Source organism: Eretmochelys imbricata, chromosome 1 (genome assembly GCF_965152235.1).
Source record: "Eretmochelys imbricata isolate rEreImb1 chromosome 1, rEreImb1.hap1, whole genome shotgun sequence".
In the NCBI taxonomy this organism is placed as follows: domain Eukaryota; kingdom Metazoa; phylum Chordata; order Testudines; family Cheloniidae; genus Eretmochelys; species Eretmochelys imbricata.
The window spans coordinates 266,121,459-266,138,624 of record NC_135572.1 but is presented as its reverse complement, the minus strand read 5'-3'; the positions used below and the strand labels follow the sequence as shown (position 1 = coordinate 266,138,624).

Sequence of the window (17,166 nt, the reverse complement as noted above, 5' to 3'; positions counted from 1 at the left end):
GTTTATAATGCCCTCTTACACGCTTCAGCGAGGAAAACAGAGAAAGGTCAGAGTTCGCTTACTCTCCTTCCCCAGTCGGTGGATTGCTGGCTTAGTCTGTGTGGCTGCAGAACTTTGTTCAATTGCAGGACCAAACCTGAAGTTGATTATGGCTTCAGACTGACAGAGACCAGATTGAAGAAGAGGTGATATAAGAACACGTTTATAGATAGGCCAGATAGTGTGGAGCCAATGTATAACCATACTGGTGGTAACCTTCAAGGGGACTGCTTTGCATTGAACAGAGTCAGGCTGACAGGCTCTCAGTAACAGAACAGAAAGGTTAAGAAAACAAGTATGGGAGGGAGCACCTGAATAAAAATGGGAGATAAAATGCTGTCTAATTGAAAAAGGCATGGAATAAATTAGATTGGGGTTGAAATGCAAGTTTTTCTACTGGGGAGTTTGAGTGCTTATAAAACTTAAGGGAGCAATGCCAGGAGGGAGGCTCAGCCTTTATCACCCTTGCTCCTTTGATCCTAACAATGAAGATCCCTGCTATTCTAATCCTAACCTCCCTGACATAAAGCTCTGCCAGTACGCCCCAATCCTGACCTTAAATGTCCTGTGCTATTCCAGTCCTGAGCCCCCATCCCCTACCTGCCACAGCTCTACCAATTCATCTCAGTCCTAACTTATGCATCCCCTATTGTTCCTCTCATATGTTATTTAGCAAAGAAAAAACAAAGCAGACAATATTTTTTTCTTTTACATTTCAAACTACGGAGTCCACTCCAACCTATGCAGATGTGATCCGACAAGGTTTTAATCATATTCGCCATCTGGATGATGCCTTCAAAACAGTGCACCAGAGACACTGCAGAGAAATGAAGGATTTTGACCAGCATCAGTGGAAGGAGAAGCAAGAATTCCTCAGGTACAAAAATGAGTGTAGTTTCATTCTAGCATATTCTGTGATGATCTGAACCCAACTGATGATTTCCTTGTCTGCTACAGGCGAAACCTGTTAGCTAACATTGATTCCAGAGGAGTTTTGGGGCATGAGGAAATATGGGGATGGCTTTGTGCAGCTAGTTATTCCAGGGGGGTACAGAGATGCAGTGTGGTGTTTTTCTGACGTTGCTTTAGGTGGAATCTGTGAGCTAATGTTCATCCAAAGGAGTTTGAGAATATAGTTTGTTTTGGAAAGGTGATCATGAATTTTGGTGAGGTTAACAGGGTGATTAAGAGAGTGAGTTTGGAGGGGTTGTGGAATGCAGAGCTTTCAATGTTTATCGATTGGGGATACAAGGGTTATCTAATGTCAGTTCCAAAGTGGTGAAGAAATCCTCTCCTAAACTTTGTTTGATTGCTCTAGGTGATTTAAGGTTAGAAAAGATTTTTCTTACTACTTTGAAAATACCTTTGAACAGTTTATATTGCTTTTCTCGCTCTCTCGCTTCCCCACTCCACAGAAAAGAGAAACAATTGCTGTCAGAGAAAGGAGAGAAGCTGAACCAATTACTGACCCCTCACCTGGATGTACTCTATAGTTCTGACAAGAGTTCAAGTCTGTCATAGAAGTGTCTTCATCCAGAAACAGCACCCTGAGCAAACCAGAATTCATGACTTCTCCAACATAAATGTCCATTCAGATCTTCATATGCATCTTAAGAGTATATTTTGGGCAGCCCACCCCAAAGCTTTCTCCACCAATTAGGAACAGACAAACCTGAAAAAAATGTGAAGATTCAGTTCACAGAAGTGCTCTGAGTTTAAAAGTTTGACCTCACTGATCTGTAAAACTGGGCTGGAAAAATCTCACAAGATTGCAAGAATGGAAGTAATATATGAGGATAAAAAGTCACTTGAATATGTTTTTAATAGTTTGGTTCTTTGGCAAAGATTTGAGTTGTTTTTATCTGAACTGACTTGGTCCCAAGCTGAAAGGCAGTGTAGTTCAGCCTCAGTGCATCCCCTTGCCAACAATATGTAGTAGTGGAGCTGTGCTGGCCAGCTGCAGACCCTCCCAGACAGGAGGAAAGTTGCGGGAGGCTTGCTGTGCTGGTGAAACCTGCAATGAATCCAGCTCTGTATCTCAGTTTTCCATGGTATAAAATAGGAATATTTTATATGCCACACATGGGTGGTGTGAAGCTTAGTTAAGGATTGTATAGCACTTTGAAGATGTGAAGTTTAAGTTCCATGTATCAGCATTATCATCTTAGCAGCACTTTGGGCTGAGTGGTAGCCTTTCCAGCTTGGTCCATTCATCTGCTTCCTGGAAGAGCCTGTCTATAAACAGGAAAAACAGGCCAAGTTTTTTTTAAATAGGAGGCTAAAGCTAGGCCTTGTCTACACAGGAAAATACCAGTTTTACTGGTATAATTTAGCTATTCCAGAATAATTCCCCCACATGGACACACTATTCCAGAATAAAAGTGAGCTATGTGAGTAAAGTAGTTATTTCAGAATAACATCATTTTTATTCTGGAAGTGTCCATATGGGGAATAGCTTATTCAACAAGAGCTCTGTGTAGCAAAAGCCTTAGGCTCCTAAGCCCACATTCAGGTACCTAAATACATGGCTTGATTTTCAAAAGTGCTGAGCACCCAGACACTCCCACTGAGGAAGATAATCACAATTTGCCTTTCCATGTTTCATTTTCTCACATGGCAAATATTAGAAATGCCTACATACACTCCTACACCCTTGGGGACTGAGAGTGGTATTTTCAAAAGTACCTTGAAAGTCATTGGGATATGTGCTCTTTCCACTCAGATGGTTTCAAAAATCTCACCACAACTAAAGCCAACAGCTTTGATATACAGACATTCCTTTCCTGTTGTCAAGGATGATTCCCTACTCTGGCTCTTCAAGTGCAGAAGGTGGGGGCCCATAAGGATTCTAAAAATTAATACTGGCCACTCTTAAACTCCCAAGATTACAGCTTCTCTCTGACCTTGGAGGGGTAGATGCTGCTACCACCCAAATGCAAAAAAACCCCTTTGAACCCAGGAAGGCACACTTGGGAATTCTTCCCTGTGGGGTACCCTCAAGCCCTCCGTGGAAGAGCTGAGAAAGAAAACAAAGGAGATCAGCTATTGCCACCAGCTAATTAAACAACATATGCACAAACCTCTTAGGACACAAAAACCCAAACCTGTTCTTAAAAAGGGTAAACTTTATTAAAAACAAAAAGAAAGAAAACATCTGGAACTTACGCTATTGTTAGATTTAAAAAGAGGAAATATAATAATCAAGCATCAAGAATGGTTTTATTGAGGTCCAGCTTAATGGTTACAGCAAAACAAAAGCATTTGGGGGTTAGCACAGAGGAGTCCACAAGCCACAAAAAAATAAACCTAATCGCATCTTCCTAGACATTTCCTGATCTACTTACATATATGGGGTTTTCAGTAAGTAGTTTCTAGGTATGATTGATGATTTTTCATACTTGACTCAAAGCTTTTTACAGCATAGTCCCAGCTCTGGCCCTGCTTTGTCTCCTCTCTCTGGGGAACAACAGACAGACAAAGTGGAAGTTTTTTTCCCCCAATTTTAAAAAGTTCTAGCCCTCCCATTGGCTCCTTTGGTCTGGTGCCTGCTCCCTTCCTTTTACCTATTGGCTTTTTTTAACCCTTTACAGGTAAAGCAAGCAGAGAACAGCTACTAACAGGGATTGTGTAGCTAACTGGCTGGCTGGGTGTTCATAAAAGGGAGCTATCCCCCACTCCCCCTTTCATTTATCACACCTGTAGCAGTAAGGATATATTTTATGGAATTATAGCGAACTAGTATTAACTGCAGTATTGAAGCTGAACTTGAACAAGTAATTTTTGTTCACTTATCCAGGCAAGTAAGAGTACAATGTTTGTTTCAGAGTAACAGCCGTGTTAGTCTGTATTCGCAAAAAGAAAAGGAGTACTTGTGGCACCTTAGAGACTAACCAATTTATTTGAGCATGAGCTTTCGTGAGCCACAGCTCACTTCATCAGATGCATACCGTGGAAACTTAACTGCTTTGACAGTATGAAGAGGCAGGATGAGCTGATGGACTATGCATGTGACTTCCTCAGATGCTGCCTTTTGTGACCTTAAACAAGTTACTTACATCAACATAGTCAGAAGAGGTCTATAATTTTGCATGTCAATTTTTTGCCAGCTAATTTGGAACTACCATGACCCTTATTTAGAGCTGCATGTGCAAGGCACCTTTGAAAACCAGGTCTAAACATTGCTGTGGTTTGGGGGTAGGTGGTGTTGCCCCCGCAAACTGCAAGCCTCAGACAGGTGAAGATGAATTATTAAAATGCTTTGAAGACAAAAAGCAATTTAAATGTACTATGTATGTTACATATAAATATTAGGACTTTATGCAATTTTTAATATAAATGTATGTGCCAATGCAAGATATCTGGTCCTTCCACCAGCAAAAGAGCAGCGAGCAGGCTTGTCAAAAGTTCCTGTATGAAAACATCGACCAAGATAATTCCCATTTGAGAATCTGGGAAAGCAGCTGGTTAGGAGGAAGGGTGGAGAAGTGGCCCACTGTCCTGATAGCAAATGAGTTTCCTTAAAAGAGGGACACAGTGAGTGAGGTAATAGCTTTTCCTGGACCAACTTCTGTTGCTGAAAGAGAAGACGGGCTTTGGATCAACACCAGAACTGAAGGTTTTAAGAGGAGCGAGCGGAAAAGCTGGTCTCCTCTTTCACCCTCAAAAGTTGATCCAACACAAGCTATTACCTCACCCACCTTGTCTCTCACACACCCTGGGACCAACAGGGCCACGCCACCACACTCCTCAAAAGCACATTTTCTTGGGAAGTGACTAGGACATGGCAGAGCTGGTTGTGTCACCCCCGCCGCCGCTGTGGGCCAGACCGGGGCTGTTACACTCGGGTGCCCCTGCGGCGGGCGGGCCAGCAGGGGAGAAATGACCCAGCCCAGGCACGGCACCGGGCAGCAGCAGTACATGCAGGCCCCACGGTGCAGGGGGCACTGGGGCAGCGCCTCCTCCCCTGCCGGGACTGAACGGAGCCCTCGGGCTGCCCACGTTCCCCGTCAGCCCCTGGAGCAGCTCGGAGCCGGCAGGCCCCTAGAGCGCCCCTGGCTGCCAGCGGCTGCAGCGCAGAGCCTCAGCCCAGGAGGGATTTGCAGCCCCGCCCGGGCCCCGAGCGCCTCCTGACGCCACTAGGGGGCGCAGCGTCACACACCCCCCGGGCTTCGCACGGGCGGGCGCCGCGCTGAGGTACGGAGAGAACGTCGCTGACTCGCCCTCCCTTCCATGGTACTGCCTAGCTTCAGAGTCTTCCCCCCAGTCCCACCCCGCGTGACCGTTCGCGAGCCCGACACTACCATTCCGGGCTGGGGAAGGGGGTCCGACATCTGATACCGGCTCATATCTCGAAACTCTCCCAGGGGCGCTAAATATGGATCGTTCCATTAACGAGTAGAGCCCTGGGGAGAAGATGTACTTTAACGTATGCCCTTATACAGAATAACGTTCTACCGGTTCCCTGCTCCCCAGTGGTAGAGTCCTAACCTCTTCCATCGAGGCGGTATGGTCACGTTCTACCGCCGCAGACGGCTGAGGGCGTCGGATACCTACCAGTGCGCCTGTGCAAGATGGCTTCGAGTTCGGGTGCGCGCGCAGGCGCGCGCTCGGGTAACCGCCGCCTCCTTTTCGGTTCAGTGCCACCCCTTGTTAGCGGGAGTTTTGAGGCGGGAAAGGGGAGGCGACTCGAGCTTGTCCCTGGCCCCTCTGCCACGAACGGCGAATAACGGGCGGGGCGGGGCAGGCGCTCTCAGGCGGCGGGGGCTGCGCTTGGGGTGAGCGGGGGATGGGTCCCGCCGGCTGCTGCGGGGCTGAGAGCGGCCAGGTCAGTGGGCGTCGCTTCCAGCCGTCTCTCGATGCGCCTGGCCAGAGCCTCTCTGTCCCGCACAGAGCAGTAGCGCTACTGTGGCCTCTGCTCAGCTGAGGCCTGAGCTAACCGAACATTAGAGCGGCCTAGCTAGGGGGCTCGGCGCTGTGTCGCCAGAGGGCTTGGCTACGCTTGCAAATTAGAGCGCATTAAAGCAGCCCTGGGCACCCCGACTCCTGAGGTGTCCAACCTGGCAAGGCACTTAGAGTGCCTGGACTCTGCAGCTGGAGCGCTCCCGGTAATCCACCTCCTCCAGCAGCATAAAGCTTGCTACACCCTCCCCCACATCCATGTGGACGAGGTGTTGTATTATTGTGTTTTGATCAGCTTCCAGAAACTGTCCCATAATCCCCTGAAGTCAAGTGGCCACTCTTCTCCTTGTTTTGAAATCAGCTGCAGGTAAAAGTGCTACCCCAATGCATTGCTCTTTGTGGCCACACCAGTGCACTTGCAGCTGACAGTGTAAACACATGGCAATGTTTTCGCTGCTGCGGTCTCCGAAGGCTGGTTTAACTTCTAGTGCTCCACATCTGCAAGTGTAACCAAGCCCAGAGTCATGCTGTAGTTAGGTCGACCTAGCCCCTGCCGTTCTTTCAACCCAGCTTCGGCCTCTGGGAGAGGTGGATTAAGTACAGCAATGGAGAAACCCATTCCATCGGTGTAGGAAGCAGCTACATTTCAGCACTGTAGTGGCACAGCTGCTGTAATTTGTAGACATACCCTGAGAAGACAAGTAGGATTTGCCCCTTTATTTCTTTAACACGTATCTTGGAAAGTGTAGAAATAAACATAGCGGGGCAGTAACTCTGGTTAAGGTTGGAGTAATAGGGAAGGGTTCACGCTTTTTCCTTCTCAAGGCTCCCCCAACCCCATGCACAGCCCCATGTTCTGTCTCAACCCTTTATCTCCTGTCTCCACGCCCTGTTCCATGTTGTCCCGTGTGCTTGGAACCCTCCTTATCTCAGTGCACCAGACTAACAATAATGCATGTCACACACATGTAAAGATAAAAAATATACTTCAAGATAAATTCATCGTCTGGGTGCATTTGTGCCTGATTTTTGGAGTTGGTCTGTATAAGTTTTTAGATACAACTCCAACTTGGCTGTGGGGCAGAGACACATTACCACAGTAGGAGCAGTGGAAGGCTCCCCAGAGAACAGGGGAGTGTCTACACTGCTACACCTCTTAACAGGGTGTGGCATAGTTTTTCCTACATCCGTTGCTGGCCAGTAGGAAGGTACAGCCTTGGCTCTGCCTACTCTGCCAATTTTGAGTTGCCATTTGCCCAAAGGGGAGCAGTCCCCTTGCCCTTTTGAATGCAAGGAATGCAGGATTATATGCATTTCAGGACAGGGAAGGGAGGATTTATTTTTAAAAAGTACAGAGAGAGGACTGTAACATGCCCTTTACCTTTTATATTAATTTTTCTTCTGTCAGTATCTGAGGGCAAGGAGCTTGTTAATGTTACTTCAGGAAATACTTCACCTCTTGTTATTAATATATTAAAAGAAAATTGATACAGATGACTAAATTTTCATAACTGGCAGGGATTCCATCCATTTGTCTCGAGGAAAGAAATACATTGTGGTGCCATATGGAGGGTTTCAGAAACAACTTATTTGAATATTTTTCATTAGAAAGTAAGATAAGTCATTCCATTTTATTTTTACTTCCAAAGAACTCCTGTGAAATTACACCAATTTTTTCTTCCTTTATTTCCATTTCCTCTAGTCAGGAAGGCTCTTTGTCACTTCAGTCCTCCCTCCAGAAAGGGAAACCTTGCCTAAGCCAATTTGGGCAGAGTGGGTCTTCTGAGAGCAAAACAAGATTCTCCCTCCTTTATTGGGGAGCTAAGCACCTTTGCCACACATCCATCCCCTGCTGGCACGTGCAGTGAAGGACCAAGCTTAGAATCTGAATTTGGATTCTTAAGTGATGGCGCATCGATATCCCACTATGCCATTGAACCCCTATTAAGAGTACTTTATAATTACTTTATGTATTTCCACCCTGATGGTGTTTGTTTGCCTTTTTTAGTACTGATTGACTCCTTATTGCCTGCTCTTTCACAATGAAAGCCATGGAGGATCAAGTAGTGCAAGAAGAAGTAGGGTACCAGGATGACGAGGTATTTATGGATTGTGAAAAAATATGTTGCAGGGTGGTACATTTGATTACAATCTAAAGCAAAGAAAATCTTGCTTCCCTGCTCCCTGCACACCCTTATCCTTCAAGATCAATTGTTCTTTGTCAACGTCTCAAAACACATACACCCAAATAAATTATGTAGGCTTATTGTTATCATCAATACATGTTTTACGCTTAGAGTAAAAGAGATCACAAAAAATTGACTTTGAATAAGGGGTCTCCAACCTGAGAAGGTTGAGAAACACTATAGTAGAGGGTCAGAGGGAAGAGTATCATTATATGGCTTCATTAGTAGAGTTTCTCAGCATGATTGGTGGCTGTGTTTCTCCGGATGGTTACATAGTATGCGGACAAGAGGAAATGCTGAAACCCTTTTGCTTCTTTCTTTGTTGTGCCTATATTGGTAGGTAGTAGGACATGTACTATTATGAAAAGCAATCCAGGTCTAAGGATTTAAATCTGACACGTTAAATTGTCAGTAAAGGTAACAAAGGTGGTGAAAAAAAATGACCAAGATTCTATCTTTCCTCCTGCCTCATTTAGGAATCCTTGTTTCAGGATATTGACCTGTTGCAGAAACATGGAATTGTAAGTATAAGTAATAGATATTATCTAGACAGTTCTGCATGGGATGTTATTTTAGGAAAGTTACCAAAAACCACTTATCCGTGAGCGGCAGTAGCGACGTCAACGGAATAATTCTTCTGTCAACCTAGCTGCATCTACACTGGGCAAGTTTTGTCTTTGATAGTTTACATATTAAGGACCACATTTTCAAAAGTGCTTACCACCCAGCAGCTCTTGAAAATATGGCCACTTATTTTAGCACCTAAGTGAGAGCAGTTGGATGGTGAGCATTTTTTGAAAATCTGGCCATAGATTAGTTTCTGCACTAGCCAGTAACTATCTATAATTACTCCAATGTCTTCTCTAGCCCCTACATTATACTGTGAGTGGCTTTGTTATGCTGTTCTCAGAATGCTGGTGAAATGGGGAGCAGTTTTCTTACTAGTTAAAAATTCTTCAGTAAACTCCACCAGTAGGCTTCTCTCAAACTGGAAAAAATAACTCAATGATTTATATTAAGTGAGTGCTTATTATACCCCTTTATGTATAAGACTTTTCTTCTTCATGACTGGCTTTTTTTCATCCATCCTTGTCATCATGATATGCACAAGATAAACCCAAGGAGAAGACAGAAGCTTCTCAATGGAAGCTATTAAGTTATTCATTATTCTCCCTCGTGTCATTTGCACACAGCTCCTGTGCATAAATGAGAGACACATTCAAGTTTTTACCCAAAGAAGGGACTTGTCTGGGGGTGACAGTTTGAAGCAGTGTCCTTTAAACCTTCTGCTACTATTTTATCTAAGTAACCCACTACATTGCCTCTGTTCCATTACATTTCCATTGAAGTCATGGCACAACCATTATTCAGAAACACCGCGAATGCATTCCCACCCAGGAGTATCTGTAACATTTGACAACAAGCAAGTGTATTCTTCCCTGGACATATTTAGAACATTCAGAAGCAACAAAGCAGTTATATCTATTTTTTCTTAGTGAAAATAAACATACATGTGAACGTACAATATAAAGGGCTACAAAAGCTTTCTTTACTTTCCAGTCGTAGCATTTCATGAGCTAGTGATCACAGAATGTGAACTTTCTTCACAGAATGTGGCTGATATTAAAAAGCTGAAGTCTGTGGGAATCTGTACTGTCAAAGGGATCCAGATGACAACGAGGCGGGCATTGTGCAATGTGAAAGGGCTTTCAGAGGCCAAAGTGGACAAGATCAAAGAAGCAGCCAACAAACTAATTGTAAGCAAATCACATACCTAGCATTTTCAACTTAGAAGCCCACCCTCCCTCCCCTGCTAAGATACTTTGCAGCATTTTCCACTGCAAGCATTAGAACAATCATGCTTACAAGTGATTGTGCTTATTAGTCTGAAGTCAGAGATACTACTTTATAGTCAATAGCAGCCAGACTGACAAGTATGATGGCCCTTGACAGGTTCAGCCAGATGAGAGGTCAATGAGGAGAAATGGATTTTGGCTGAGGATATCACATTCTTCCTAAGTATCAGACCAAACTGAATAATTTCCTTTGGTGTTCCCCTAGGAACCAGGATTCTTGACTGCCTTTGAGTACAGCGAGAAACGGAAGATGGTGTTCCATATCACCACTGGGAGCCAGGAATTTGAGTAAGTTTATCTCTACTTAACCCCTGCCTGAGCTTTGCCCAAAAAGTAATCATATTCTTTTTCTCCAACTGGCTACAAAACAACTATTAGAGACACATGTTCAATTAGGACACAGTGGGTGCACTTGCAAAAAAGCAAGTGGAAGTGAGTCATTTAACCCTGCTCAGAGTAGGGTTGGGTGACACTGATAACAAGCCTGATTCCTGCTTACTCTGCAGTCTCCACTCTTGCTACCACCTGTGTAACTGTAATGGTGGTGAATTGTAGGACCTAAATTTGCTTGAGTAGACTCAACCTTTTTGTATGCTAATCAAGCTCACACACATGATAGTTTCATGTCAATAGCATGCACCTCAAATCTAATTTCAAAAAGTAAAAGTACTAGCTGACCCTGTTTATTTTGCTTGAGGTTTATGCAGGAAAACCAGAAAAAAATTCCCCACATTCATCTGCTTTCCCAGAAGTGACACAATATGTGTGCAATATGGTAGAATGGTTCAGCAGCAAAACCCCCATCTGAATCAGAAAGGACTCTTCCTCAAAATGTAGGAGCAGACTGTTTGGTTCTTGCATGCGCATGCACAAGGAGGCTTCCCTCCTTTGTGTGTTCTGCAGAGGTGCCAGGCACAGTTACAATCCGGATACTGTCTTGACTGCAATGACTACTTCTTCAAGCACCCCCAGTTTGTTAACCATCCTACAGGGGACAAAGAGGAGGCGGGTGTCTTTACACACTGTCTCATACCAGACAGTAGAATAGCTGACTGTGCAAGGCAGCACTCCTTACACCCTTCTAAGGGGTAGTGTAACCAGGGCCAGATTAATCTTTTGTGGGCCTAGCATTAAACATATTTGTGGGCCCCCATGGAGGAAATGGAGCATGGCGTGGGGAGGTGAGACCCCAGACAGAGGGGCCAGCCAGGGTCAATGGAGCATGGCATGACAGGGGCAGCCCCACTCCACCCAGCCCAGCACGTGGGCACTATTTACAAACCGGCAGTTGCCAGACGCACAGTGGCCTGCCCGGCCCTGTGCTGCCAGCGGACACCTTCCCCTCTGGGGCGGGCCCATACCACACCACACAGTGCCCCCTGCCCAACACCCTCCGACTCCCTATGCCCAGAGCCCCCCGGACCCACTATGCTCATCGCCTCCTCCAGATCCCCCCCACACAAATGCACCATGCCCAGTGCCCCCCTGCCCACAGCCCCACCACAACTGCCCAGAATCCCCCACAGAACCCACACTCCCTAGTGCCCCAACACACACACATCTTCCCTGCCCCCTCACAGCCCAGTACCCGTCCCTTCTGACCTCCCAGAGACCCACTCCCCCAAGCCCTGTCTCCTGGCTGCACTCACCGGCCCTGCTGGGAGGCGACTGTGTCTGCCGGGCCTGAGCTGGCTGAGCAGCTAAGGCTGGTTCCGGGGCCAGGAGTCGCTCCGTCCCTTCAGGAGTGGCTTGATCAGCCAGGCCAGGGCCTACCCCGGCCACGCTCCCTCAAGATGCCTTGCCTGGAGGGGCCCAGCCAAGTCCCCCACACTGTCCCGTCCCCCTGACCTGGCTGAGACTGGCCAAGCTTCTGCACCAGTCCCAAGTGGCTCAGCTCCAGGGAGATGGGTGAGGCCCCACAAGTGGTAGGAAGCAGAGACTGCCAGGAGCCAGGATACACTGGGGTCCGGCCGGGGACGGAGAGGAGCAGGGGGGTGAAGCCAGCCGGTGGAGAGGAGCCCTTGGTCAATGGGCACGCAGGCGGAGAAGAACAAGTGGTGGGCAGGGGGAGCCAGCAGGATCTCGGGCCACAGTGCAAGCAGAATAGTCCGGGGCCCCTTCTGAGCATGGGCCCATCTCCATGGAGCCACTGGCGCCATTGTAAACCCAGCACTGAGTGTAACAAGTGCATTCCCCAACCTGCTTGGGAGCTTTAAGAAGCATTGTGTCTAAAAGAGCGTTTCTCAAATGTGGCCACCAGTGGATTTTTTTGCAGCCATGACAACCTCCAAAGCATGGGCGGAGATTGGGATGGAGGGAAAAGCAGCGGCCCCTCCTGCAATGCCTAGCTGTTGCTCCTGAATAGCTGTTACCAAGGGCAGCGAGAGGCACTGCCTTAGTGTTTGCATTGGTACCACCAGCAGGGATTGGCGCCCTGCACCACAGAGCCTTCTTGGGGGTTCCAGGCAGCGCTTCTGGAGATACATGGGGCTGGTGTGTATGGTGCCAGAGGTGGCTCTTGTCAGTGGAGGTGGCTGTGGTATTCGGTCACTGGGATTCTCCCCTGAGCAGCTCCCCCACTCCTGATCAGCCAGGGCACGGGGAGCCTGGGACTTCACAGGTGGCTGGTGAGTTCCCATCCCACCTTCCCTGGGGTGGGTTCTTGCTGCAGGGCCGCAGGAGGCAGGGACAGAGAGATGGGTTTGTCAGAGTGGCCATCAGCAAGAGTTGGTGGCCGTACACTGAAGCCACCAAAAAATTTGTTGTGAGAACCCCTGGTCTAAAGGAGTTCTTTCTGGGCTGGTGCAGCTCCACACTGTTCTTAACAGTGACTTGTGCCTTAAAGGTACTTTCTGGATTTTTTTTCTTGGTGGAAAAACAAGTGAAAAATGACTAAACATAAGCAGAAAATAAATTGAAAATGTGGGTAAATTAATAGATTAGGATTTTTAGCAATCCCATGACCGCTTGTTGGTGGAGCCTTATCTTCTCAAAAAATATTTTCTCTCTTCTATCTACCAAATGGCCACTCGAGCACCTGTAGAAGAGGAAGCTGAGACAGAATTAGCACTCTGTATACCAGGGATCATGTGGTGCCCCTGCACCATATCACATCATGAGTTACGTGCAGGGCCTTTTGGATGAGAACAGATTTTCTTAAAGTGGCAAAGATTCCCCTTTTGACATTACTCTCATGACTGTGGGCATTTCAATATGCTTAACTCTTTCTCTCCCTCCAGTAAACTATTGGGTGGTGGGATTGAAAGCATGGCAATCACAGAGGCCTTTGGAGGTGAGTGAACCATATTAAATGGATTTTATTGAGTGGATTACCAGTAGAGAGCTGCAGCAGATGTTTAGGTTTTAAAGCAAGCTACATTATTTCTATCAAATTCTCATCACACTGGACCTGAAAAGATGGAGGCTGAGGCTCAACTGTAATGGACGGTCCCTTTCCAGGGTTGATGTAAGCAGAAATAATCCCATCTTTGTCAGTGTTTTGCCATTGTTCTTCTTCAGTTGCTGCAGATGAGGGTTGAGCTGAGTAACACTCACATTTGGAGGCATGCTGGTTCAGTATGATATACCATTATGAACAATGTTGCTCAGGAAACATTTCCCCATTTTGCTTCCCCATTTCTTCCCAGTAATGAAACCTTGATGTGAGATTTCCTGCTGATACATACTCTTCTCCACAAAGAATCAAAACTTAAAGTTCAGTCCAAAATAGACTATTGTAATTCAAGAGATGTGTAAATATTTGCACCCAGCTTCTCTCATTCATCAGCTTTACTACAGGCAAAAGTCACAGTGTAAAGCAATATAAAGTATGCAGATCCATGGATGTGACATATGTCATTTTGGCAGCACTGTACAGAATTCAAACAATGAGATATGAGCAAATAATGCAATGCCCTTCATATCAGATTTAGATAGTAAGCTATTATTACAGCAAAAGTCAATCAGCAAGATCAAAAGACTTCAGCAGCAATAACTACAGTTTATCAAATAGAGCACACTCCCCTTTTAAAAAGTGTCTTTGAGGCTTGAACAGTTTGATGAAATATTTTCTGGACATGTTGTCTTCAAATATTATCTCCTGGTCTTCAAAGTAATACCACCAACTTGAAATCTAGATAAAAATGAGATAAAAGTTGTTTCAGGTGTTACCCCCACCCTTGAGTCTCTTGACCAATTTTTATGGATTTAAAATAACATTTTTAAAATTTGATTTTCTGTTCTCATCTGTTATGTGGAAGACACACACAATTGATAGTGGAAAATAACTATCTGAGTGTATAAGGGAAGTAGGGAAAATAACTATAGACAAAGTGCTGTCAAATGTACAAAGTAAGCAAACTGAAATATATTTTTTTAAACCTTTTAGCTATTGCAAACTTAGGTATTACTTGTAAAAATAGTAAGTTAAAATATTTTAGATGGAAGTATGTTTTTTTTTAATTTATAGTATCCATTTAAAATCGATGCTAATATTTCCATTTGAGTGCAACATACCTCTGCAGTAAATGGAATTCTTTGTAGGTTTATTGTCATGATTATTGCAGTGTTTATCTCTTTTTTTGAGAAACAGTTTCACCTTCATCATTCTTGTCTCCAGTAAGATGTCTTGATGTGTGCTAGGTTTGCTGGATCCTACACACAAGTGGGAATGGCAATCACACCACCATTTGGATTGTTAGTATTATTGTACTAACTCTGAGCAAGGCTATTTCCCATCTGCGTTGTCAGTTTTCACTGGTGCAGCCATTGCACCAATGCAACTAGTCTCTCAGTACAGTCACAGAATGCTCCAGTATACCCTTTACTAATAACTTTGACAGCTCATGGCAGTGCCTTTGGCACCTGTCAAGATGGCTCTGTATGGCACAACAGCAGTTATGGCTCTATCTGGACCCACAATTCCCCCCACATGTCTCTTCCTTTCAGAACTGGCCAAAAGTAAATGAGGCAGTATTTGGATGGTTTCAGGTATTCCCAGACACCTCTCCTGAGACCCCTGCCCTCAGAATAACGGTGGACAACCAACAAGATAATACAAAATACAAATTCACAAAACATGTAACATGTTTTTCTCTCCCCCCTCCCCCTGTTTTTTGTTTTTGTTTTTAAATTCTATGGACATTATTCACTTATTCCAGGGAGCTGTGCCAGGGACTGTGGGATAGATGCAACAATCCATAGACTCTGCAGTACTTGCAGTGAGTGTTCTTGGTGGACAACATATATTGTGGACAACCAGAACGAGATGCCTAGTGTAGACACACTGCACCATAGTGATCATATGGTGTAAATTACAATGGTGCAATTCTCAAACAGCTTTGGAGAGCAAAGCTGTGGCTATAATGGGTTCTGGGATTGCTCAGATGGCTTCTGATATTGGAACCCATTTGACTGAAAATAAAGTTAAGCCTGGTCAGTGGAATTAACCCAACACCCTCAGCAACATCTAACATTTTTCCAACAGTGTCTTGGAGTTGATATTATTATGGGCTGGGTATAACCATTGCTCCTCATTTAAGATAGTTGTAAGAAGACATTAAGCTCCTTTATGGAAGTAGAGGAGGAGTACTTGTGGCACCTTAGAGACTAACAAATTTATTTGAGCATAAGCTTTCGTGAGCTACAGCTCACTTCAAACTGGACAGTCTTTACATAAAAGAATAAATGGACAGAAATCAGACGTCAAGAATTATAACATTCAAAAACCAGTCGGAGAACACTTCAGTCTCCCTGGTCACTCAATTACAGACCTAAAAGTCGCAATATTACAACAGAAAAACTTCAAAAACAGACTCCAGCGAGAGACTGCTGAATTGGAATTAATTTGCAAACTGGACACCATTAAATAAGGCTTGAATAAAGACTGGGAGTGGATGGGTCATTACACAAATTAAAACTATTTCCTCATGCTTATTCCCCCCACCCGCCCCGCGCGCACTGTTACTCACATCTTCTTATCAACTGTTGGAAATGGGCCATCCTGATTATCACTACAAAGGTTTTTTTCTCCTGCTGATAATAGCTCACCTTAATTGATCACTCTTGTTATAGTGTGTATGGCAACACCCATTGTTTCATGTTCTCTGTGTGTATATATATATATATCTTCCTACTGTATTTTCCACTGCATGCATCCGTTGAAGTGGGTTTTAGCCCACAAAAGCTCAAATAAATTTGTTAGTCTCTAAGGTGCCACTAGTACTCCTCGTTCTTTTTGCTGATACAGACTAACACGGCTGCCACTCTGAAATTGTCAAGCATGATACCTCTCACAGTGCAGCACTTCTAAGCCCTGCTGTTCATAAGTACAATTTGCACTATACTTCATATGATTTATGAGTGGGGACTGAAAGACAGAAAGCAATACAGGTGATTGAGGTTTTATAAATGAGAGTGTATTCTTATTGAAACAACTCATGTATTTGACAAACTGCAAAAACTTTTCCCCTTGTTTTTTCTCTTTAATAGAATTCCGAACAGGCAAAACCCAGCTTGCCCACACCCTTTGTGGTAGGTACACAGTCTTAATATTGACAGTTATATCCCTCTGTAATCTCATTCATCAAGGAGTTCTATGGCAATATCAGTCTTTGCTCTCTAAAAGAAACACGCTACCAACCTACTAAACAGCATTTAGGAGGTAAGACCTGCCTGCATGTAGCTTGGGTACACATACCTAAAGATGAGCTCCTTTCTTAGATACATGAGAAGGAAATATCTTGTCTTAGAGAAGTGGAAATATGCCATCTTCTGTTACCTTTAGAAATGTTGTGAAGTAAAGACTTCAGTGAGTATTATTTCTACTAATTCAGATGTATATGAATTGTAAGTTTCTTTGTTTACATCTGTTCCTTTGCCATTATTCTATGCTTCAGAACATTATTGATAGTGTTTACATCCTCTTTGAATCCATTCAAAATGCTGTGGCAAAAATATTCTTCACAGTGTGTTGCTTTGACCACTTTTTCCTCCTCTTTGCATCCCTCCACTGGATCCCCCTTCTCCACTGCGTCAAGCACAAGAGCATAAGGCTCTTTATAGCTTATCCTTGCCCTACCTCTCATCTTTATACTCTGTAGAAATGTAGACTCCCACCTTCACTCTTCCAACAGTGCCACCCGTGATTGCCCATTTGTCCAATTTTTGGATAAGCACCATCATACATT

The 17,166-nt window shown here is 44.8% G+C and overlaps 2 protein-coding genes across 10 annotated transcripts in view; both read left to right on the top strand.

Annotated features, from left to right (window-relative positions):
• FAM227A (family with sequence similarity 227 member A) overlaps positions 1 to 1,847 on the top strand; it is a 44,666-nt gene extending 42,819 nt beyond the window's left edge. For all 3 annotated transcript variants that reach the window (XM_077829840.1, XM_077829832.1, XM_077829848.1), the window contains 2 exons: positions 761 to 916; positions 1,455 to 1,847. In XM_077829840.1, the coding sequence (XP_077685966.1) occupies positions 761 to 916; positions 1,455 to 1,560 (262 nt within the window). In that variant the 3' untranslated portion in view covers positions 1,561 to 1,847. The remainder of the gene's footprint in view (positions 1 to 760; positions 917 to 1,454) is intronic.
• Positions 1,848 to 5,208: 3,361 nt separating this feature from the next.
• Positions 5,209 to 17,166, top strand: part of DMC1 (DNA meiotic recombinase 1) — a 36,606-nt gene continuing 24,648 nt past the window's right edge. For 5 of the 7 annotated variants that reach the window (XM_077829913.1, XM_077829896.1, XM_077829886.1 and 2 more), the window contains exons 1-7: positions 5,209 to 5,271; positions 7,946 to 8,036; positions 8,600 to 8,644; positions 9,734 to 9,880; positions 10,185 to 10,267; positions 13,219 to 13,271; positions 16,469 to 16,510. In XM_077829913.1, the coding sequence (XP_077686039.1) occupies positions 7,980 to 8,036; positions 8,600 to 8,644; positions 9,734 to 9,880; positions 10,185 to 10,267; positions 13,219 to 13,271; positions 16,469 to 16,510 (427 nt within the window). In that variant the 5' untranslated portion in view covers positions 5,209 to 5,271; positions 7,946 to 7,979. Of the gene's footprint in view, positions 5,272 to 5,539; positions 5,650 to 5,763; positions 5,864 to 7,945; positions 8,037 to 8,599; positions 8,645 to 9,733; positions 9,881 to 10,184; positions 10,268 to 13,218; positions 13,272 to 16,468; positions 16,511 to 17,166 lie in introns of those variants that run through there. The other 2 variants (XM_077829870.1, XM_077829880.1) reach the window with 2 other exon arrangements.